At 41.4% G+C, this 23,810-nt stretch overlaps 1 protein-coding gene across 4 annotated transcripts in view; it reads left to right on the top strand.

Annotated features, from left to right (window-relative positions):
* Nucleotides 1-23,810, top strand: part of MOB2 (MOB kinase activator 2) — a 112,914-nt gene that overhangs the window by 86,902 nt on the left and 2,202 nt on the right. For all 4 annotated transcript variants that reach the window (XM_071558794.1, XM_071558792.1, XM_071558791.1 and 1 more), the window contains exons 2-4: nucleotides 15,173-15,333; nucleotides 16,487-16,580; nucleotides 23,659-23,783. In XM_071558794.1, the coding sequence (XP_071414895.1) occupies nucleotides 15,173-15,333; nucleotides 16,487-16,580; nucleotides 23,659-23,783 (380 nt within the window). The remainder of the gene's footprint in view (nucleotides 1-15,172; nucleotides 15,334-16,486; nucleotides 16,581-23,658; nucleotides 23,784-23,810) is intronic.

Below are 23,810 nucleotides of genomic sequence, written 5' to 3'. Positions count from 1 at the left end.
AGAGCCACATAGCTATATTTATCCTATTCTTTTTCTTTCTCCCTCCCACAACTTTCCATTGTACCAAAATAGTTCAAAATGTTTATGGTTCAGAGCAACTGACATCACTAGTTGTCATGCTGTGTCTTGCTGAATATTTCTGTAACAGGAGCTGATTCCTTATTCAGTGATGGCCTTTTGGGACTCTGAGCTGCACAGAAAGGACTGATGACACTATGGGGCAGTGACATCTTGTGCTTTGGCGAGGTGTGATCAGGCAGGAGGGACTCTGGTAGCTCTTTTCTGTCTATGTGAGATTGCTCTTTGACACAAGTGTTCTTGCCTCAGGACAGAGCAGGTTGCAGGAGGCAGGCCTGGGTGCCATTGCCAGCCTGGTGGACTCATCAGGCTGGGATGTGCTGCTGGAGAGGCAACTGACTCGCCTTGCTTGTGCAGACAGCTGTTCCCCAGCTTATGCAAGTAGCAAAGTCTCTTCTGGTTGTAGCTACAAAACTTGTAGTGCTCTGCCGGATGTTCAGCCCCCAGTAGCAGCTGATGAATACCTCTGACAAAGCCATGTCACAACTGAGGGTCCTGCTGGAGCCCAGGACTTGGAGCTGTGCTCTGGAAAGATGCTTGTTTCTCTGGCAGTCCAGCGAGCCATGTCCTCCTCCACTGATTTGGGATAGTCGTCAGTCTGCTCACTTGTATTTACTGCAGGAGTGTCGTGACCCTGGTGCGTTTATGAAAGTTGATGAAGCATGTACAGTGTAGTAACTTAATGAAGAAGCTGGTGCTTTTCTTCAGGGGTATTAACAACACCGAGTTGTAGTTTGGTTACATGTAGTTCAACATGCTGTGAAGCGATAGCCAGAGGGAGAGGACTAAAATTCTTCTCTATGTTGAAATAACCCTCTAAGGTGTCTCCAGAGCTAGTACAGCACGGGCCCCTGCACAAGGTTTAATAGCATGTTCCTCTGCTTTAGTGGCAAAAGTATGCTTCTTTCTTTCCTGAAGGTGCCTCCTGGACACTTTACAAAGAATAGATTTGATTGTAATCTCAAACTTCTGAAATTATTCACCCTCCTTTATCTTGTTTCTTTGGTATGCATCTGTTGCATTATAGGATTTGTTCCAGATTTTAGCTGCTTATTTCAGCCTGGAAGATTATTTCAATTTATGTATGAGCAAATTATGAGTATGCAACATTCATTCTTCTGGGAGTTGACTACAATTTCATGTTTGTCTCTTTGCTTCGCAGGTTGCAATGACCCAATGTTTCTGGTGCTGCTCTTTATGGAGCAAGTATCTGTTTCACATAATTTCTATTCACTGTTCTCTGGTATCTTAAACTGTCTGTGCACCCTAAGGCCTTTTTCTGAGTAGGCTTGTAGGAGGAAAAAAACCCTCTTCTGTAGAAGAGCTTTTTTCTCTTGCCATTCTTGAGGATCTTTTTTGAAGACGTGTGATGTTAGGGATGTGATCTCCCACAGTTTTTGTCCTGTCTATAAGATGGCTAAGACAAAATGTATCCACCTCTATCATACATCTCTCTCTGTGACTACACCAAAATCTAGTTTGTTAAAGTGTTCTTTTTTTGGGGAGGTGGTGGATGGTGGTGGTGGTTTCTAACCTTTTTCTTAATCCCTGGTGCTGTGTGACTCTACAGAATCTTAACTAAGATTGCAGCAAATTGCTGTCGGACAAGAGACGTTGCATTTCTTCTAAGAGCTGCCAGCACCTCATCTCTGCAAAGAGAAAGGAATAGGATGTATGGATTCACCCCTTCTTCCAGCTTTCTGAAGAAAACCCCCCGCATCTTGGAGGGAATGGAGTCTGTTAGCACCAAAGTCAGGTTGTTTGAGCTTGTCAGAAAATGCTGCTCTGTTAATTTTCCAAGTTCTTTTCTGTCACTGAAATAAGTTTAGAAGTGCTTCTGCTCAAACAGCAGGGAGCGGTGGTAAGCATATGCTCCCCAGGTGGAAGGAACTTTGTAGTTGTCTGTGTGATTCCTTTTATTTTTGTAAAAGAAAAAAGTAGCAGTGAATGTATCTGTCCTCAGGAAGGCACATAGTGACATAATATTAAAACTCGTAGTTTAATACTTGGAAAAAAAATACTCCTGGCACATCATACACACTACACAGAGTTAATGAGGAAAGAAGGCTTGGGTTTCTTAATTGATGATTTATGCAACTTTACACAGAGGTGACATGGGTAAAGTACAACTTGGTAGCTTCACTCATACTCAAGATACCCAGATCTGCTCTTCAGTCCAATGTGTCCACACATCCCAGACTCAGAACACCAAAGCCTTACAGGGATAAGTGCTGACAATCAACAGGATGTATTTGGCATGACAGGGAAAAGGAACATTGTGATAAAAGAGGCTTTGCTGATGCTCTGTTATACAAAATCCTCACGTTTGATGTCACTGCTGTATTTCTTCAGAACAAACCTATTCAGGGTAAAGATAAAGCCAAGGTCTTGAGACCACCATCTGTGTGGGACAGAGGGGAAACTGTTTTCTGTCTCAGCTGAAATACTTATGTTTCTGTTGTTTTGCAGCACAACATGAACTTTGTTCATGTCTAGATGTGTCATTCAAATCCTTAAATTTTTAAATCCACACACTTTATTAGTAGTTGAGCTTACTGTTGTTAAGTAATTTCAGTTACAAGCTTTATGAGAGGAATTTCTTCTGATTTTTGAAGTAGAGATTAAATATTTAGAATTAACTGGATCAGCCAGCAAAGATAATAAACTCTTATGAGAGATTTCTTCAGTGGTTGGGGACCATCTTTCGTTTCTTTGTAGTGAAGCTCCTAAGCCCAGCTGCACATTAACAGTATGGATACACCTCTGCAAAACCAACGGGAACTGTTGGATCTGCCAGGAAGTGAAATGGGGCTTCTCCAGTGAGCGGTGCAGGCTGGGTTTGAAGAGAGGCAGCTGGTCAGAACCATTCCATGCTTTGAGGTGTGACATTGGGTTGCAAAAGGTAGTGTAAAAGCACAGCTTTGTGTTGTGTTTTGGAGAATGCCTTAGGTATTGGTCTGGGCTTGTATGAACTGATCATTTGCAAATCCCCATGAACAGTCAGAAGAGCCTGCCTGTCAGTTGCTTGTGCAGCTGAGGAAATGAAACAAATTCTGCACACAACTGTGTGCACCTGATTTTAATACTTATTTTTGAAAATTATTAGTTTTCCTTAAACAATTTCTTGGCTGTGCTTTTAGCATTTAATTTAAATATTGAATTTGTATTTCAGCAAGCCTTGGAGGTAAAACTGCAAGTTTTAATATATCTATGGAGTTTTTTCCTGGTTGCTAGTGGATCAGTGAATGTATGTAAAGGTGCTTTTACTTGCTTCTCAGACTCCTGTGGCATACCCGGGAAAGTAATAAATTAGGGTTGGGAATCACTGCTGTCTCACATGCTAATTAACAGTGATCTAACTGTACCAGTAATTAAACTATTATCCTCTCTACTGGTTTTTTTTCAGTCAGTCATTCAAATGTTCTTTACTTTGGCCCATGAATCCATAGAGTTTGTGTTTTAAATAGATTTTTTTTTTGTTGTCTTCTGTTACACAGAAAACAAAACTTCAGTGTGCCATTTTCTAAGAAATTCTGAACCAGCTGTGTGCTATTGTGATGACAAAGCTGAGCAGAGCATTGCATCATTCTGTCACAAAATTTTAAAAATTAACTACATGGTTGCATTAGTGAATGTTTTGTACACATCATTTTAATGAAAGTTACCTAATTAAGATAATGCTTTGATTATTTTTACCACTGACTTTTTCTTATTCTGTGAGGGCACACACAGTTTTTATGCCTTCCAACTCTCTGCTTCAGTTTTTAAGTTTAACAAGATAGTTCATACTAAGACTGCAAGGCACTGTTTCTCACCACGGGGTCTGATCTAAGGCATGCCAGGAGAGGTAGGACTTCCCTTAACTAGCTTTGATTTAAATCAAAGCCAAAATGTTAACAAAAGGGAGAAATGAATCCATTTTTGATCTCCTAAGGCTGCCATTGAGAACTAACCTTGACCCATGATCATTTCTAGTAAGTAAATATTCTTCCTAATTAATCTGAAGTGTAAGAATTTGTGGAGCCTGATACAGAGGATGAAAATTTCAGGTGGGGCTTCTTCCTCACATTAGTATTTCTTTGCCCAACCTGTTCAATAACTAATGACTGGGTAGGTAATTGAATTCCCCACAGCTGTCTCACTGTGACAAGATGCACATGTGTGTGTTAGTACACAGGCTGTAAAAGTTAGCTGACAGATGCAGGCATGTGAAATTACTTATGAGTAATGAAAACAAGTTACATTTTTTCCCATGCTATGTATCTAATTGAGTTTATGTTCTGTACTGAAGCTCCTGCAAAATGTTTGAAGTAGCTGTTGCCTGTGTTTCCATGTGTGCTCAGTTGTGGTGTGCCCTAGCACTTTTCTGTCCTATTAAACCACTGGTTTTTTAGATGTAAAGCAGACAATATTTTATGTGAAGGCTTCAGCTGTTGAAGGCTTCGCCTAGTGTGTGATTACATATAATGTCATTTTCCAAGGTGGAACTGTAGTAGGAAGGCAGGTGATGAACTTATTTTCACTCTCTTCCCAACATAAATAGCTAACTTATTCTTCTGATGCAAGACACTTTTTGTGCTAAAATACTGTCATTTGCCCATTCCTATCGGAAGTAAAGACGACAGTCCCTTACTGTTCCTTGCCTCTGGGCAGCTGAGGAGACAGACAACTGTGGCTGAGCTCAGCTGCAAGCTGACATGTTGCACCATGTTGAGAAATATTTATCTGTGGAGAGCACAGACTCTGAGTGAGTATTCCCATTAACTGTTTGGGGAATGTCATGCAGTCCATATTGCCTTCTTTCAGACTGTACAGTGTCATTATGAAATACATTCTTAAACATTTTTGTAGGCTTGTAAAAGCTGAAAATTGCAAAGTTCAGATTGCAAGTACATTAGGCATTTTATGTAGTCTTGTTTCAAAACATAGTATGTGGGTAAGGTTCCGAACTTGGTGTATCTGATCTATTTTCTTTGTTGCAGGTTTTCTTTAGGCTACACTAGTACTGATAACTAATTAATATTGTCAGATAATTTTGTTGTTGTTGTAGAGAGAGCTTGCAAGGCAAAAAGGCCTTGCAAGTGAGGAAAACTTGAAACACTTTTTCCAAAGACAAACCTGTCTGCATCCTGGTACTCTGGGAACAGAGCAGACTGTCTACGTTTGTATATCTTGGGCTATATAGCAAGAACTGTGATTGCTGAAGCCAGGTTGCCATGGTGAAATAATTCCCAGCAATTAAAGCACAGTTCTGTCCTGAAAAGCAACTCTATGCAAGCTATGTTGTGAAATCCCAGATTTACGAGGCCATGGGGTTTCCAAATCAAATTTGCTTGGTTTAGAAATAAAAAGATAGCTTTGCAGTCTGCCAGCTCTACAGACCTCATCAGGCTTGGAAGATAACAGTGTCTGCAGTGATTTACGTGCTCTGGTGGTGAACTCTCTCCCCACAAAGGTGGATCACAGTGTACTGCATGTGCCCTTCTAGAGAGATAACGGCTGCATCAGAATAGCCAGGAGGAGTGGTTCCTGCCAAAACTGGAATTTAATAATGATGTAGAAGTCGGTCTGTGTGTTCAAATAGAAGAATAGAGGATAATAAATAACTAAATCACTGCTTAAATTAGTATGTGTGTCTGAGAAGACACAGGGAATGGATATGTTAATAGAGAATTTTCAGTGTTTTTACTACAGTACATTCACATTTTCTTTTCATTTGCAGAGTCTAAAAACCTTTGCAAGCAGTGTTTCTGGCCTCTAGAATTTCAAATCATCTGTTGAAAAAATACTGCTCTGAATACAATAATAAACCTGGCAGATCTCTATTTATCTTCTCCAGAGTGAAAAAAGTGTTATAAAGGTGTTAAAAGCCTTATTTGCTTTCAGAAACTTACTTGCTTTCAAATCTTGGTGCACGTCACTTGTGCTCTACTGCGGACACGTCCCCACTGCTGCATATGGAACAGAACCAGGCTCCCTGTCTCTGCCAGTCTCTGCTCTCTCAGTTGAGCACCAATTTTCTCCTTTCTCAGTGTGCTTTGATTAAGGAAATTTAAAGTGTGTTATAGATCTCTGCTTTGGACTGAAATGTTTTCCACTATAGAGAAAAAGCTATCTCTGCTGACTTCAAAAGGTTCTTGGAGAACTAGCTCAGATGTAAACGTTTACATATGCAGATATCTTTGACGAGGTGAAATGAATCCTGGTCCTACTGAGTAGCTGCAGTATGGGAGCACATGTAGCGGTGGAGGATGATGAGGAAGCATTTGTGTTGCTAGAATAATAATGGCTTTTTTTCCTTTAAGGAAGACAAGGATACAGGAGCATCCTTATCTTGGTATTGTGTATGGGCCTAATGGGTTTGGAGTGTTTGTCGGGGGACTAAAATGAGCTGCGTGTTAACAAGACAAAACCCAGAACACCAAACTCCAAGCTTGTATTTTCAGCTGATAGGCAGTTAAATGCCTCCCTGACACCCGATCCCGTCAGATCTCGGAAGCTCAGCAGGGTCAGCCCCAGTTAGTACTTGGATGGGAGACCTCCTGGGAATACCGGGGGCTGTACGTTCTAGTCCTGAGGACTTCACTTGTCACCTTCCAAGCTCGCTCGGCCGTGGCAGATGAAACTGAGGAGTTAAAGGGTGGGGCCAGTTCCGCACATGCTGTGCCTCACCTAAAAATCCACTGCGCAGGCTCGAAGGGCACACCCGCGTGGGGAGAGCCCTTCCCAAATCTTCATTCTCGAAGCTGAGCCATGATTTTCAGCTGATAAATGGCTGTGCGGAGATGCCCCAGAGAGGCAGCATGGGATCACTTCTCCTGTCCCTTGGTGCCCCACACCAGGATCTCTTCTGAGTGCACTTGGCAGGAAGAGTTGTAAGCAAGGGAGAATATACTGTGAGTTACCTTCTAAAGCAGAGGTTTGCCCTCTTTCTGTTCAGTTTTGGCTTCCTTTGTTAGACAGAGTTTGCCAACTAGTGAGTTAAAAACAAACCCAAACCCTACCAATTCGTATCTGTCACAGGCTCAGGACTTGGGTGCCTCTGACATAGTGTTCTGCTCTGTGGTTTGTTCTAAGCATTGGATAAGTTAGTTATTGCAACACTTAATCTATGACCTACTGAATCTCTCTTACCACAGACCTTATTTGGCTCCACATAGAGCTCTTGAAAATAAACTTTAGGAAAGATTTGTCCTTTTTATTTCCTATTTCACAAATTACCAGAAATCCTGACTGTAGTAAGTTGCTTTAGGAAAAGAATCTTGTTGAGACTTGATGTTGGCACCTCCTGGTTTAGATACATGAGGGCTTTTTGGCACCAAGGTAAATGAGAACATTTCAAAACAAAGAACAACTGCATATTTGCTTGGGTAATTTTGTGTTTTCTAGTGAAGTGTTTCTTTTAAGTTATATCACTGGCTCCTAGAAATAAATAATCTCTTTGTTTCCCGTTGGACATCACTTATTTGGTGTCTCACACAGCCCCTCCCAAGGGTGTTGTCTGGGGGGGAACCTGGACAGTGCAAAGACTATACAGTGAGAAGACCCTCCCCAAAGGCAGCTGTAGAGCCTGGAGACCTCCATTCTGTCTGGGGGAGGACTTCTGGCAGGTACGCCCAGAAAGAAAGAAATCTCTAGTCCAGCGTGTTTTACCACAAGAATGCACTGTGTGCATTTTTGTAGCAGTAACTGAGCTGTTGCGTGCCTGGCCTTGCCTCTGCAGCCATTCTTCCCAGAGCTGCATTGGCAAGATGGGGGATCCTGAGCAGAAGAGAAGAAGCAGCAGCAGTACCTGGGCACCAGCAAGCACCTGGAAGTTTCAGCAGTGTAGTTAATGTGCCTGTGACACACCACTGTGGACAAAATGAGTTTGTACTGGGAGGTGATGTGCAAGGGAGGTGGGAAGGAGGGAGAGAAATGGAATCATAGAATTGTTTAGGTTGGAAAAGACCCTTGAGATCATCAACCATAAACACAGCATGGCTCAGTCTACCACTAAACGACATCCACACATCATAAATGCCTCCAGGGACAGTGACTTCAGTGCTTGATAACTCTTTTGGTGAAGAAATTTTTTGTAATAGTCTAAATGTTGAGGCCATTTCCTCTTGTCGTATCAGTTTTTATCTGGGAAAAGGCTGACCCTTCTTGCTACAACCTCCTTTCAGGTAGCTGTAGAGAGTGGTAAGGTGCCCTGAGGTTCCTTTTCTCTTGGCCAAACAACCCCAGGTCCCTCAGCTCTTCCTTGTAAGTCTTGTGCTCCAGATCATTTTCCACTAGGTGGGTGGAGTCCCACCAAAGGGAACAGAAAGGACTGATGTACCAGAGATGTGGCATGTGCTGGTGCCCCATGTTCTCCTTGCTTTGCCAGCAGCACCAGCTGGAACTTAGTTTGGCCCTACAGAATGTTTTGGGTTTTCTGTTGAGAAGCAGCATTATGAAATAATGTTATGGCACTTGTCATCCTTAACATGCCTGCCATGCCTTGGCACCGACTGTTTACAGCAGAGCATCCGGAGGCCAAGCAAAGATTCCCTTTTAAGGCAAAGAGCCACTATGAGAATCCAGAAAAAAAGTTTCCCTGGCATGTAGGGTACATTCTTCTCTCCTCCTCCTCTTGAATAAACTATTAGTAACTTTTAAAAACAGAACAAAAATGAAGAAGCAGGGCCAGAAATGCGGCCAAAGACATTTTATGCTGCGCAGCCCCCTTAGACCTGCACAGAAACCAAGCCCTGGAGCTAACCCAGGGCAGGAGAGGGGAAGAACAAAGCTAAGATCAGAGGGGTCTGCCAGAGACCTGGGGCAAGAGGAGATTGGAAAGGAGACTGTCTTAAAAAGCTTAGTCTCCTTCTCTTCTCCAACCCTAGAAAAATGTACTGTCCACAGCAATCTGTGAACAATTGTACTGTATGCTGCACCAGGGTTTGGACTTGCTTTCTAATACCTTGCACAGCTTCCCTTCCCATGCTGATGTTCTTTTCTTTCCCAATCTTGAACACGGATGTGTACATCCAGGATTTGTGTTCTGAGTGTGCTGTCACGTGGTGTTTTCAGCTGAAGACTTAGCAGTGATCTGGGTTAAAACAGGACATAGGATTGAAGAAAAGTCTCCACAGAGGTGCTAATCTTCTGCTGTTTTAAAGAAAGAGGGGAAATAAAACTGTCATCTCTAGCTTTTTTTCTCTGAGGAAGGGCAGCTCTACTGATGTTCAAAGGAAGCTGTTACTCCCCTTTTCTTCCATGCTGTACCAATAAATAAAGACACTGAATTACCAAAAAGGGATTTTAAGCTGCCTGGCACTTCTAAGTTTCCAGCTCTTAACTGAGGAGAAGAGACTGTGGGCTGCTGGGGTGGGAAACTGGACGGCCTTCAAGAGTTTGTTCTTGACCTGTAAAGCCTGGCGTAACCTGCTTCTTCATTGTTGTTGTCACTAGGACTCATAAATTTTAGCTCATAAAACTGTTTCCTTCCTGCTGTGAATGGGTTCAGGATTCCCATACTTACGCAGGACACTTCTAACCAGAAATTAACTGATAATTTTTTTCCGGTAAAGTGCAACAGAAGAGAACCATTAAAGTAAAGAGTAAATCTGTGAGCAGCTAACCTGATTTTCCTTACAAAGCCTTCTGTGGGTGGCTGAAATAAGTGCCTTTTTCCTTTCTGCAGAGAGGGTATATTAGAGGGAGAGATCTTGCATATTAGATTTTTTTACCTTTAAGTGTTTTATTTTGTTTGACTCCTTACTGAAAGAAGGGGAGAGGAAAGAAGCTAAAATGCAAATATATAGTATATCTTTAACTTTGAATTATAAACCCTTATTTATTGGAAAAATAAATAAAAACAAAAAAGACTGTTGTGTCAACAACAAAGTGTTCTAAAAGACCCTATTAAATGTTGGCTTGCTGCCCCTCTAATTTTGTCTTTTAAGAAGCCAACCCTCATCCTCAAATTACCAAGAAAGTGCCTTTTGGCAGGAGTACTGATTCACTCTGTAACACTTCTTCAGTGGAGGATATTTTAAAATGCAACACTTCAAAAAGAAAGAAAAAAATAACAAGATGAAAAATTGAAGGCCCAGGTAGTTTGATATATCTGGTACTTCAGTGTGTAGAGGCATACCTGGAATATGGTGTTGCTGTTGGAGACTGTAATCCCCATACAAGTTTTTAGTTGGGAAGGTGCTATTAAACCCCCAAACTTTACAATTTATACAGTTCACAATCTGGAAAAGTGCAAGCCTGGTTACTTGAAAATAACCCCCAAAACCCTCAAGTGAGTTTTTAAGTATAGTTTAGTGACATTTCTGTGAGCATCTTTGTTTTGATCTTCCATAAAACAGATCATTCTTCTTTTTGTGCCACTTCTGAATATATTGCTGTGAACTGAGGGGTTTTGCTCTTCTCTTGCCAACACTAATGGAATATATCACAGCAGAATTGTCAACAGTTGAGACTTGCTCTCTTCTGAATTCGCTGGGGAGTGCTAGGATTATAGCACTTAACCTTGTGTAAGGAATAGGGTCAGTTACTAAAAACAACCCACACCACATTAATCACAAAATATGCATCTCTAGCCTTTAATTTTTGTGATCCATGGTGATTTTCATCCTCACAGACTTGAAATGACTTTTTAGTATTAAGATTTTCAAAAGGGAGACAAATTTGCCATGTAAGACCTGTCATACCTGTTCAGTCAATTTTCAAATGAAATTGTGTTTAAGACTTGAGGAACACAAAATTAGTGCATAATCTGGAGGGCACAGAGTGGTCAGAGTTTTGCCTGAAGCTCTGGTCATCACTACTAAGCAGGTTTTTTAAATAAACTTTTTAGCTTTCTAAAGTTACTTTTATTTCTTGTACTAAACCCACTTTATTATGCCACACTGAAAAGAGAAAACCCATGGATTATTTAAAAAAGAAAAAACCAACCCCTCATCCCAAGGGCAGTTAGTTGGGTGTGAAGGATAGGAGAGGGGGATTGAAGTATCATTTTTTTTGAAGAGATTTTAATTTCAGATGCAACGTAGGAAACTAACAGCTTGCTGAGACAGTAAGAAATTATTTTATCTCTGGTGGTTTCCTCTGGAAAAAAGCAAATCTTGAATTGGTAGAGGTAATCTAAAATTGAATGATCAGTTTAGGGAAGTTTGGCATTTAATAAATTTCTAGCATTTCCTCTGTGTGATGGACCTGGTAACAATTCAGATGTGCAGGACCAAAACCATGGATGCCTGGTACAATTCCAAAGTTATACAGCAGCTTATGAAGCATGTCCACATAGTGGGCGTTGTGTCTCTGATACTTCTTCAGCTAAACCAGATTACTTTACATGTGCTTCTTTCCAAACAAATCTTGTTGGTTTACACTGAAGCAGATATTTAGTGTTTGCACGAAGAGTAAGCTTTGAGTCTTATAGCCAGTTTCTGCTGTGCAATGGTTCCTCTGAATGATCTTAAAACTAAATACCTGCGTGATACTTAAAAGATGCTCCACAGTGCAGGGTTTTTTAAACTAAGAAACTACTGAGCATCTGATCAAGAAGGAAATGAGAGACAGAGATTAGAGAAGGATCTTTATTAACTGAGATGGGATAAGAAAACAAGCTGAGAAACTGGCAATTTTACTTGATCTTAACAAAACAGTTAGACTAGAGAAAAAATTCATTACAGCCCACTGGGCCTGTCAGCTGGTGTGGAGTGTCTTACACATCTCTTTTCTCCAAGCAAACTTCCAGCTCCTGTGTTTTCTAGCTGAATACAAGGCTGAGTATAAGCCCTGCTAAGAGCATAACTGAATGTACTGTCTTGGAGTGGAGCCAGTTTGCTGAACCTTCTAAGACTTCAGATGAGTGATCTCTCTTCTGCCATTTCCTATCGTTTTTCCCTCTCTGAAGCGTATTTGTGGGTGTGACTTGGCCTGTGGCATCATATTCAATTGAGTGCCTAAAACCAAAGACAGACCTATGCTGGAAGTTGTCCGAGGAATTACTTTGTACTCTGGTTTGCTTATCGCTAAAAACTGCAGAGTGCTGTCTCCTTGGATTCGTTTCAGTTGTTTCTTTCCTTAGTAGTTAAGTATTGATGGCCAGGATTTGGTCTGTCCTCTTGACACACCCCCACACTGCTGGGTAATGGCTGTTCCATCAGCTGTTTTGGTGGTGCAGTTGATCTGACATGGACACGTTAAGACTAATTCAGCACAATTCTCTTATTTTTGAAGTAAGACACATGTAAACATGTAATCAGAACTTGGGGTGCCTGTAGCCATGTTTTGAAAGGTACTGCATTTAGTTATGTTTTCCAGTAAACAGTCATCTACAGGTGATGGATTTTGGTGTTTCCTGAACAGAACAGTAAAACTATCATTCTGGACACTTTGACATTTTTCATATTTGTCTACTTAAAACATAAAGTGAAAAATGAAGGAAGGTGTCTTGAACGTGAACAGCTCACAACAAAGGAAACAATGGATTTTTCACATTGCGCTTTGGAGTTGATTCCAGCTGGTGTTTTCTTACGAGTCTTTGAAACAAGCAGTGAACTGAGAGGTAGGGTTGAGCAGAGAGAAAGGAAGCTAACTCCTAAACTTTAAACTGTTTGGTAATCCTGGTAATTTTGAGTGTGTGAACTTGGGGTTATCTAGAATATGGAACTATTACTGGTTATTGATCATATGTAATTGTGTTTCTAAACCAATTTTTTTTGTACTGATGTAAACTACATCTTTGTAAGTTTGTAAAGAAGATGCTTTAAGTATAGGCTGGTAGTGATAGTTTAAAAACTAAACCCAAATTTTTGCAGCCTAGGGTGAATATGACTCAGCTAATTTGACTAAGTCAATATAATCCAAGTTCTGCCTAATTGAGAGGGGTTGCATGGTCTGGTTCAAAATGATGTTTTAAGGCTGGAGTTTTCTTTAGTTTTTACTTACGGTATTTGGGCTGTGTAATGTCCCAGCTGCACTGCAGGCAGGTCATGAAAATCTGCTAGTGAAAACAATTTCTGTGGTCTTGTTTTAGCTCTCAGCAGCTGCAAGAGGTTAACAAGAAGTTTGTGCTGCACATGGTAGTGTGACATGCAGGTTTCAGTGGTGTGAATAAACCCTGTGGTAGCAGTGATTATGGGCATTTTGCAGGTTCAGTGATGATAGCCATGAGTCAGGTTCTTTTTAAGCTAAACCAAAGCTTTGGAAAGGGGCAGAGCATGGGATTCTTCAGGAAGCTTCTGTTTGATGTGCTGCAATTCCAGCACAAGACAGTTGTGGAAAGACTTACACAATCTGTTGAAAAGACAGAGTGACTGTATACTGATCTAACAGAGAATTGACATTTGTGTGAAAATGAAAGGTTCTGGTTTTGTAAAGGGATAACATATGGTTATTTGTATTGTCAAACTTGTGAATCATAATCAGTGTTGAATTTTTACTTATTTTCATAAAATTGGGAGATATTGAAGAGAGGATGAGGCACACACCACTCATTGCTATGTGATGGAAGGTTTGCCTCAGCCTCCAGTGTCTTTCTGCCTTCTGTGGTTGCCCTTCACAGCCTGACTCTATGACAGACTGTCTTTGACCTCTTCGGCTCTCTCTTTGCTGAGAGGAGTCGTCCACCTCCTCTCAGAAGACTGCTCTTAGCTGATGTGGCACAACCCTAACCTGAGGCCCTTGGTTAATTTTCCTGAACTACAGCAAAGACAGAAACTCTATCCAAAGTGCTTCTCACTGATAACTTATTTTCCTGAGTGTAGTTAATGTAGTTTGTCAAACTAGTCTCTGAAGTTGAGGGTATTTTCTGCATAGCTGTTACTGAAACTATAATTTTCTTAAAAAATCAAATTATACTTGAATGCGTAAATGCCGCCATCCCCCCAAACCAAATGCACAACCCACTAAATGTAGCAAATGCAAGGGTTTGAAGACAGGAATAGTTAGTTGACAACTAGGAAGTGTTATCTAACTGAGCATCCCCGCTGTATTAAGACCCTTGTGCTGAACAACAACTGGCTTCACATGTCCTGAAACATCCCTTTGTGAAGCAGCTATGAGAATTAGTGCAGGTTACTTCATTTAATAAATGTAAGGGACAAATCTTACAGGCTCCATTTGAATTGAAATGCACTGCTGTGGAAAAAGGAGATGGCAGAAAATATACAGTAGCTGTGTGCTGAATTCATCTTCATGAATACTGCATTTAGTTTATTTTCATCCTGAATTTGTATTCTTTAAAAGACATTTTATGTCACAGGCATCCTCCCTCTAACCATGAAACCTACATTTGTCAGTAATGTAAGGAGTGACCATCTGTTCCCTGCCAGAGATGTGCAGTGCTTTCTGCACATCTGTGTAAATATATCACGAGGCTGTACTTGTACATCATGCTGCTGTCACCAAGCTTTGCTTGATTTTTCTTTCATGATGGCCTTTCCCAAATCCTCCAGTCCTTCTAGTCTTAATTTCACATGTTCAAGACAGTAAACAGTGGCAGTGCTGGTGACCCAAGTTAGGGCATTGCTTTCCTGTGAAAGGCACATCTCTGTCTCTCTGTACTGTGGTTATCCAGCTGGAGTCACAGATACTCATTTCTAGAAGGCTTCTGGTATCTCAGAGAACATAGGGATGCTGTAGCTTTGAATGAGCAGCACCAGGTTTTCCAGCTGAGAGCTATCTTCTTGCAGCAGCCTGCTTTCCCTGTCCCCCAGACTCCTGTTTTGCAGGTGACTGCTAACTGTAGGATAGAGCAGGTTGTTGGTACACATATTTGTTCTGCTGTCACCACTATTCACAGGCATGAAGAGAGACTGTAGCTCTCCTAGTAGTTTTTAACCTAAACTGGCAAAAGGGCAGTGGAGATGGAGCAGCTCAGTCTCAAGTTTCTGGGTGCCATTTAAAACTTCCACTGTTACTTGAAAAAAACGACTGAGTTCAAATACACTTTTTAAGAAATTACCTCTGGCTTTGATAAAAAAAAAAAGCTAAAGGGGAGTAAATGCAGGAGGAACAGTGTAAAGGAGTTTGGATAACTGCTGCTTTCAGGTTTCTGTAGCTGTTCAACAGTAAAGGTAACCCCTGCTTCTCTCTTTATCTTTTGCAGGAAGTCCAAGGGAAAGCCAAATGGTAAAAAGCCAGCACCAGAAGAGAAGAAACTTTACCTAGAGCCAGAATACACAAAATCCAGAATTACTGACTTCGAATTTAAGGAGCTAGTCATGTTACCACGAGAAATAGACCTCAACGAGTGGCTTGCCAGCAACAGTGAGTATTGTGTTCCTACAGCTCTGAGCTTGCTCGATGAAGCATTCGTTCAGCCTTTTTAGTGTTTTCAGTGCTTAGAGAAATACTAAATGACTATTTATGCTTGCTGTGTAATGCATGCCATTATACTTTGAATAGTAATTAAGCTGTCTCACCTACAGCCCAGCTGTGCTCAGCAGCATGGAGGCCTTGATTGTTTCCTCCTTCCAACTCCCTCACTATGGCACTAAGGGCATTAAAGTTTTTGATGCTCTTTGGAGGACCATCAAGGTTCTCATTGACTGTTTGCTAAACTGGCTGGTTCTGCATGTTTCTGACTCAAGCTGTTGGCCTACCAGAAGCATTGTAAAGACTTGTGTGTAAAGCAAGTTTTGCCTAAGGCCAGAACGTGTGAAGCCTTTTGTTTGGATTTCTCCCCATTGCTTCCAAGCTTTGGTGGAATTACAGTGGATTTAAACAGTAGACAGGGCGAATCTCAGAGATGTGACTGAAGGTTGTATCTGTGCATCTCAGTCCTGATTTATTGTACTTCCCTATGCTTTCCCTGCCACTCCTCACCTGCAGCTATGGCTCACTCTTGTTTACATTTTCAGCAGTATGTGGTAGTAGCAATAAACTACTTTAAACTGCACACTAGGAAAGTTTACAGACACTCATCAAGAATAAGTGAGGTGCCCCTGTGAGAAGTATTAAGATGTTAAATTATCTCAGGAGATTTTTAAAAAGTACATATGTACTAGTTTTCATGCTGTTTTTTTTACAAGATGTGTTGTGAGAACTATTAATGCTCTTTTGTTGCTACTGTACATTTTAAGTGTGACATCAAAAGAACATAGTAAATGGTTTGCCTTCAGCTTGTAGTAGGGTATTCTGCTGTAAAGGTGAGGCCAATGATGAAGACACTTTCCAGTCTTGCTGCTTTGTGAGTAATAAGAGGTGATGCATCATGATGCTTTCATCTTAAATCAAAACAAGAGCTTTCATTCTATGTACCTCTTTGTTTTGCAGTTCATCATTAGGCTCATTTAACTAAATCATGAGCAAGCTCAAGACTGAGGTCACTTCACTTGCTCTATTTAAGTAATTGTTTGGAGGATAACCAGTGTTTGAAAGTATTTTACTTCTGAATTTCTTTCCTTTGTTTATTTTTCAGCAACAACTTTCTTTCATCACATTAACCTACAGTATAGTACAATCTCAGAATTCTGTACAGGAGAGTCATGTCAGACCATGGCAGTGTGCAATACGTAAGTCAGTATTTACAATTACCTGGTTTCCATGTTTTCAGTGTTGCCTGGGGGGGTTAATATTGGTATTGAATGGCATCGGGCAAATGTTTTACAGCAGGTCTGTACTTGGTGAGAATGTGTCAGCTGTGCATCCTCTTCTCTGCCCTCAGCAGTGAAGGGTGGTGGAAATCTGTTTTTAAGGAGGACTGGAAGGATGAGAATCTGTGAGTGCTCTGAACTAGTCAGATCAGAGAGGCAAATTACCATGTGTGTGCTTGGGGGACAGAAGAACAAGGATGTAAAGGAAACTTTCCTGTCCGACCATCCAGCAGCTGCTCTGGCAGTCACTCTTGCACCACCTGAGCTGGGGCCGAGGCCTCTTCGCAGTTACACGCCCCACACTCAGACAGTCAAACCAGGTTTCCTTACTGGCTGGACCCCAGGTCTCCCATAGCAGACTCTTAGATGTCCAGATCATTAAAACAATTTAATCTTGGTGTAGTAACTAAATAACAAAATACCAGCTCGAGTTGGTGCCTCGGAAAAGGGACCCCAACAAAGGAAACCCTGTGTTTTTATACCCTCACAGTCTGTACACGACAAAGCCTGGGGTCTTGCAGCGGTCAACTCCTGTTGTGTCTCTGAGTGTCCTCTCACCTGGCTGGGCCGCAGGTCCCCGTGGCCTTTGTTATGCAAACGATCAGCAGTTCACAGCCCCTTGCCTGGGGTTCCTGCCCCCCAGACCTCAACCTGCAGATGCACACCGAGCTACCTGCACTGAATGTATTCCTCAACAAGGGCAAAGCAGAACTGTCTGTACTGGTAACAGTGCTTCCATAGAAGGCTGGGGAGAATTAAGTGAATTGTGAATACCTCAGAGGGTGCTTTTGATAGCTGGAATGCTGACAGAGCATCAGGCTGCTGACAGAACCAACGTCTTTCTGCCCAAGCACCTGGGCACAGAGGACACAAGTGGCAGCTTTGCAGAGTAAGGAAAACGTTTTGCGTTGGCACTTTTCTGCCTGTAGAACTTAGTGGAGTTTTTTAACATCGACTAGTTGTCAGTTATGAAAGAAAGCTTTGTAGTTTCACTGTATAATGTGAATATTAAGAAAAAGTTACCATAAGCTCCTGCTCTTGATGAGCACAGTCCAACATGATGGAGTATGAGATTCTGTCAAGCATGAATAAGCCTGTTGTGTTGGGGTTTTTTTTCCTCCAACACATGTGGATAGTCCTTTTCTTTGTTCCTCTTGCATTTCTTGGGATTAATTTAATTGAGATGGCTTTTAAAACAGGAGACTGAGCAGTTAATGTTATAGTACATCAGTCAGACATCTCAGGGAATGTATGCAACAAAACCAGAGTTCTATATTGTATCTCTGAAAATCATTATGTAATTCTGGGAAAGAAATCCTTGCTTAATACACTGGGCTATCTTGCACACTTGAAATTAATATCAGGGGCTTTCTTTGAGAGCACTCTGAAGAATGCAGAGTGTACAGGGGATATTTTTGCATGTCAAAGTTGAAACGATAACTGTCACTAGAGAATTAAAGGCTGTGGTAGGGACTTTGAAAGCAAGCTGGAACAGAAAGTAATAAATCTCTCGTGGACCCAGATTTTATCAAAAGAAGACAGAATGTCTCTAAATAGAAATGGTGATCCGTAGGATGACTGTTTTGTTAACTCTTGCTCCCAAACTTTCTCATGTTTAAATTCCTGGTGCAGCACTGGCTATTCAGAGGTCTGAATTTAACTATCCATTTAGCTGGTGGGAAATAGTGGCTAAAAGGAGGTGGAGATAGGGAACCTGCATTAGTAGTATCACTCCATTCTGCCTTTAACAAGAGTTGTCTGTAAGCAGTTTGTGCTACAGAATAAAGAGAGGAAGTGCCTGTAGGCAGCTCCAGCTGTAGTCTGTATTTTTAATGGTGAGGACTGATAGCAGAATGTTCCTATCCTTTGTTTTGGAAAACTGAAAAATTGTGCTATTTGGGAATAACAGGAAGCATATCTACACTTGGGCAAAGTCCTTGAAACTGTTTGTGTGTAGCTAAATCATAACAACTTCTGTATCTTCCTGTGCTTGGAGCAGGTGGCTGATTCATGTTTGCAAACTGTAGCCTGCCTGTTGCTTTCTTCCATCAAGTGTGTGGGTCTATGAAAAAAACCACTGAGGTGAGATCACCAAGCTACACACCTCAGTATAGTTCAGCTTTGAGGGCCCTGCTCATAATTGCGTTTCTCAAATCCTTATGTTCTGCCTTTCCTAGCTCTTCCGTTTTGGAAGAGATATGCCTAAATGGAACATGGAGAACTGCTTCATAGATGCTCATTTGTTCATACCCAGTATGTTGCTTCCCCAGTACCTTCTTTTTTGTAATTATAAGTAATTGCAGTAAGGTAGCAAGGTAAGGATGTGCTTGTTCTGTTAGAGAAACATGAGATGCTCTGGTTTATTGTGCCTCTGACCTGTTTCCAGTATGTAAAGTGTTGCCACCTAAACATTAGTGTGTTACTGATTAACCTGATGGGCACTCCACACTTAAATCTGTGGGCATGATCTCTTTGTTCAGGTCCTTTGGAATAAAATAGCATCTAGCTATGTAAAATGACCACAGAATTACAGTACCTTCCCATTTTTTTTGTGTGCTGATTTCATGGGTAGTTCCATATGAAGGTCTGCATTCTGTTCCACTTTTATGTTTTCCTTGCCCAGTTCCTGAAGATGTGTTTTGGATCACACCATTCTGGTCATTCCTAAGGAAGGCTTTTTGTATTTATGGTTGAGATGTTGAAGTAACTATTGAAAACAGGTTGGTTGTCTAGTTACTTCACATTCAAATGCACTGCAAATACCCAGTCCTAAATTTAAAGTATTTGTTGGCACAGTAAACACTGGTTGCAGTTAAATATTTTAGGTAAGGTTTTAACATCTCAGAGAAGCTCCAGCCAACTGACAAACTGCAGACAGATGCAGCTTTCAGCCCTCCGTCAGATGTGTGAGATAGCACAGCCATCTGCACACAGCAAGGAGGAGAATTTCTGTTTACGGTCACTAAGAGACATCTGACCAAAACTTAGTCTCAATATAGAACAGATGGAAGCATTTGCTCGCAAGGTGGGCTAATGCCAAGAGAAATACCTCAAAATTTAATACGGGTGGCACGAATGTAACTTTGGGAATTACTTAATTTTGCTTATTAACATCATTATCACTTGTTGTAAAGCAGGTACTATATTTTTAACGCAGTATTTACTATTTAGATTTATAATGCTTCATAACTTATTATTACACAAACCAGATTTAAAGCACTGAGAGCTGTAGACTGGTTTTCTAGCTGACATTTGTGCAAAACTTCTCTAAGGGCTGCAGTGGGTGTACTAAGAGCCAGTATATGTTCTGTTCATAAGGCTGAGACTACAGAACTCCTGAGGCAGAAGTCAAGGATGGATGCAAACTTATAGGTAGCCCACCTTTCAAGGTGTCATTTTGGTCCACTGAAATCCTTAATTTATAACCCTTATCAATCTTTTTTCAAATCTTAGTCTCCTTTCTCTTGCCTACTTTGCCCTTAGTGTCTCTGCATATGGAGGGTAGTTCCTTTTAGAAATCTGAACTCAAAATTGCAAGTTTTGTTTTGTCTAATATTTAAGACAATGGTTTTGCATGATGGCCTCATTTTCTTTTCCCCAATCCAAACGTTGCTTAGCCCCTATGAAACCATCAAGGCTATTCCAGCTGCTGACAAACACTATATTCCTGCCCTCAGTCTTCTACATAGCCTGTTCTACCAGGACTGTCTCTCCTTCCTTTCCAGGCAACATAACCGCCACAGTATTTGCTTTTCCCTCCTTCCAGAAGCTTTGCTGATATACCAATGTAACTTCTGCCTTGGTTTCTGTGTCATCAACACACGCCTAGAATGTTTTAGAGGAAAAGGGATAAAATACATACATATATTAAGATGCAGCATTGTTACTGCATATGTGTTATACTTTATTATTTGCATCATAGGCTTTCTCTGTTAAACCTGTAGTCATTTCTCCTTGGGATTTAGAATGGAGCTGTAAATTCTTCATGTTCTCCATACTGGGGAAGTTTAAACCTTCCAGAAATTACATAGAAAATAAAAAAAAATCTGCATCATGTGCGCACTTTTTGAAAAGTGCCTTTAAGTCTCATCCTCTTGTCCTTTCTGCTTTCCATCCATTCCCTAATATGGGACTGTGCTGTCATAGTGCCAGTATTGGAATGCAGTTAGGCTTCTGTGCCCACGTGAGCCCTTCCACGGCCCCAGCCTACTTCCTATCTTGTAAATGGAGATAACGCCAGTGTGGGTGGGAGCTGTGTACCAGGTGCGAGATGTTCATGGCATGTCAGGGGCTCCTCTCTTCCCCTAAGACCTGTGAAATCTGTTCACAGCACATGAAACATTAGGAAGACACATGATTCTAATCAACAGGACAATCCTTGTAGTCATCTCCTTACACTTAATGATTCTTCTTTTAAATTCCTGGTTTACATAATTAGCCTAATTTTCAGGGAAAGGAAAAAAGGATATGCAGTGGGATGTTAGAGCAGGTTTATTAACTTACATTTTCATGTAAGTGAACTTGTGCAGTTGCCAAAACTTTGGACTAAGATCCAATTATTTTAAGACTCATTTTTGCACCTAAGGGCAACTCTAAACTATGCTTTTGGTCTTGTAGTTGAGGATTTCTGCAGTATGAAAGAATTGCTGAGGTACAGTTGAGCCTGCTTCTGCTCTTGGCAACAAGCATTGTCGTAAGACCCAAAATAAGGCTGAGTTGCCTAGGACTGCTTTGCTCCAGCTTACTGCAAGCCTAGACTAACGAGGTGGCTTGTGTGTTGGTGCACTATGTTGTGTAATTCCTCATATGTGGGTTGTACAAAGGAAGTGAGCAGTGATGAAGAACACAGTCTGTGCCTAAGGGCCCAAATGCCAGTTTTGATGCCTGACATAGCTCTAAAAAGAGCTTTTGAGTCCTGCTGTTTTCATGAACTTGCTCACCTTTTAATGTAATTTTGCAGTCAATTCTTGCTCTTTCTAATAAATGACAGTGACCAAGCACCACATACTGAAAAATGACCTGATAGAAAAATTCTATAACATAAGTTTCTGCAGAACTAGTTTCAGTTGCTTTTCCCCTCTTGATTTGAACTACTCATTTCTGCAGCTTCCTATTATTTTAATATGGCTTTGGACATGAACAGTGATATTAATGTCTTTTTCTCACCAGCCCCAGGTCCTTAAAAAATCTTTTCAGGTAGTGAAAACACATTGTAAATGAGAACTTTTTTGTTACTACTTAAAATGTTTCTTTACTTGCCTTGGAACAGTTCTGCTGGTCAGTACACATAAAACTTGGCTTTCCAAGTGGCATGTATGGATCCTTCCAGGTCATTGCAGCCTAGTCCTGGTTAATAGGCAGTTAAATGCCTCCCTGACATCCGAGATCGTCAGATCTCGGAAGCTAAGCAGGGTCAGCCCCGGATTAGTACTTGGATGGGAGACATCCTGGGAAATGCCGGGTGCTGTAGGTTCTAGTCCCGAGGACTTCACTGTCGCTTGCTTGGCCGTGGCAGATGAACCTCAGGACTGAAACGGTGGGGCCAGTTCTGCGCATGCTGAGCCTCACCTAAAAAATCCACTGCGCAGGCTGGAAGGGCACACCCACATGGGGACAGCCCTTCCCACATCTTCTCCTGGTTATGTCTAAGTTGGCTAAACATCACACTGAAGTGATCTTGTGTCTAGGGCTACAGAGAGGCTTGTTCAGTGATTTGTGTGAGAAATGTCAGATCACAGATCATTAGCCACCAGCGGCAGAGCTGGAGCTGAACAGACAGGTAAAGAACAGTGTCCTGGCTTTATAGCCCGTGTTGGGTGTGATGTCTTTCTAGACAAGTTCTTTCTCATGCTCAAACCTCTTCCAACCTTGCTTGCAGCCAGCAAACTCCACCTATGTTGCGTTCTGGGAAGGCCAGTGCAAGGGATTTCTTATCAGCCCTGTAATGATACAGGACTGTGCCTGGAGCTTAGACTGCCTGAAAAAAGAGTTCATAAACTGGAACTCGAGACACGTCTAGTGTGACATAGGCAAAAGAAAACCCAATTAAGAAGTGTTTTGCTAAATTCCTTACCTGTAAAACATTTCTCACTGTGTGCCTAATCCAGGGGTAGCTGCTCCTGGAAACAGTTACAGATGATTTAATTGACTATGAATTTATAAAAAAAGAACAAACCTTCCATTATTTTGTAGCCTTCAGATTCTCTGTCAGGTGATGGATGGCTGCAGTTAATCAATATGATTATGGTTAACTAATTGAATTATAGTTGCTTTTGAAGGACCAGGCAATATGTCAGTGTCTCCTTTTCCTTATATTCACTGATGGCAAAATCAGTAAATGTAAATGCAGGTGTTTGGGGGTGTCTGTAACTGTAACCAAAGGAGCAGAGCTCAAAGGCATGCTGGTACAGATGTGCAGAAGGGTCCTAAAAACTTTTCCCAAATTGCGTTTTGGAACAGGAATTGGAGCACTTGAAATAGGTGCCAGTATGTGGGAGCACCAGGCTGGAAAAGCTGGTGTTTGGAGCCACCATCTGACTGTTTAATAATACTGCATTGCAAGACTAATTCATTCTCTGTGGCGTTAAGCATCAGAAGTGCACCAGTTTATCACTGTGCAATGTTCTTGCCCTTTAAATATAGTTATATAATGCCTTCCTGTATGATTCTGTAGACTGTATGTAAACCCTCAGCTGGTTATGGATAGGGAATTATTGCTGCCTCAGTGGAACTTCTCTCCTTGGAGACTCGTCAGAAGGCTTTCTGTGCTTGCTCCTGCACCTGCACTCTGGCCTAAATTGATAGGGAGAAATGAAATTGGCCAACAGAAACTCAAGATCTTTGATATAGAAAAGAAGTGAATCTGTTTTGTACCAGCTGTGATGTATTTTGGTAAATTTGCAGTTGTTGTTTTATCTTATTTAGACACTGACCTCTTAGAGTAGTTGAGCTAAGGAGCCAGAGGGTGATGTGGTAACACTGTCCATTCTCTCTGCAGACAGTACTACTGGTATGATGAGCGGGGAAAGAAGATCAAGTGCACTGCTCCGCAGTACGTTGACTTCGTCATGAGTTCAGTGCAGAAACTTGTGACAGACGAGGACGTCTTTCCAACAAAATATGGTATGTCCACTTCCTGGAGTTCTTTGC

Source organism: Pithys albifrons, chromosome 6 (assembly GCF_047495875.1).
Source record: "Pithys albifrons albifrons isolate INPA30051 chromosome 6, PitAlb_v1, whole genome shotgun sequence".
Taxonomy (NCBI): Eukaryota; Metazoa; Chordata; class Aves; order Passeriformes; family Thamnophilidae; genus Pithys; species Pithys albifrons.
Note: the sequence above shows the minus strand (reverse complement) of the source record. Positions and strands in the feature narration are given on the sequence as shown.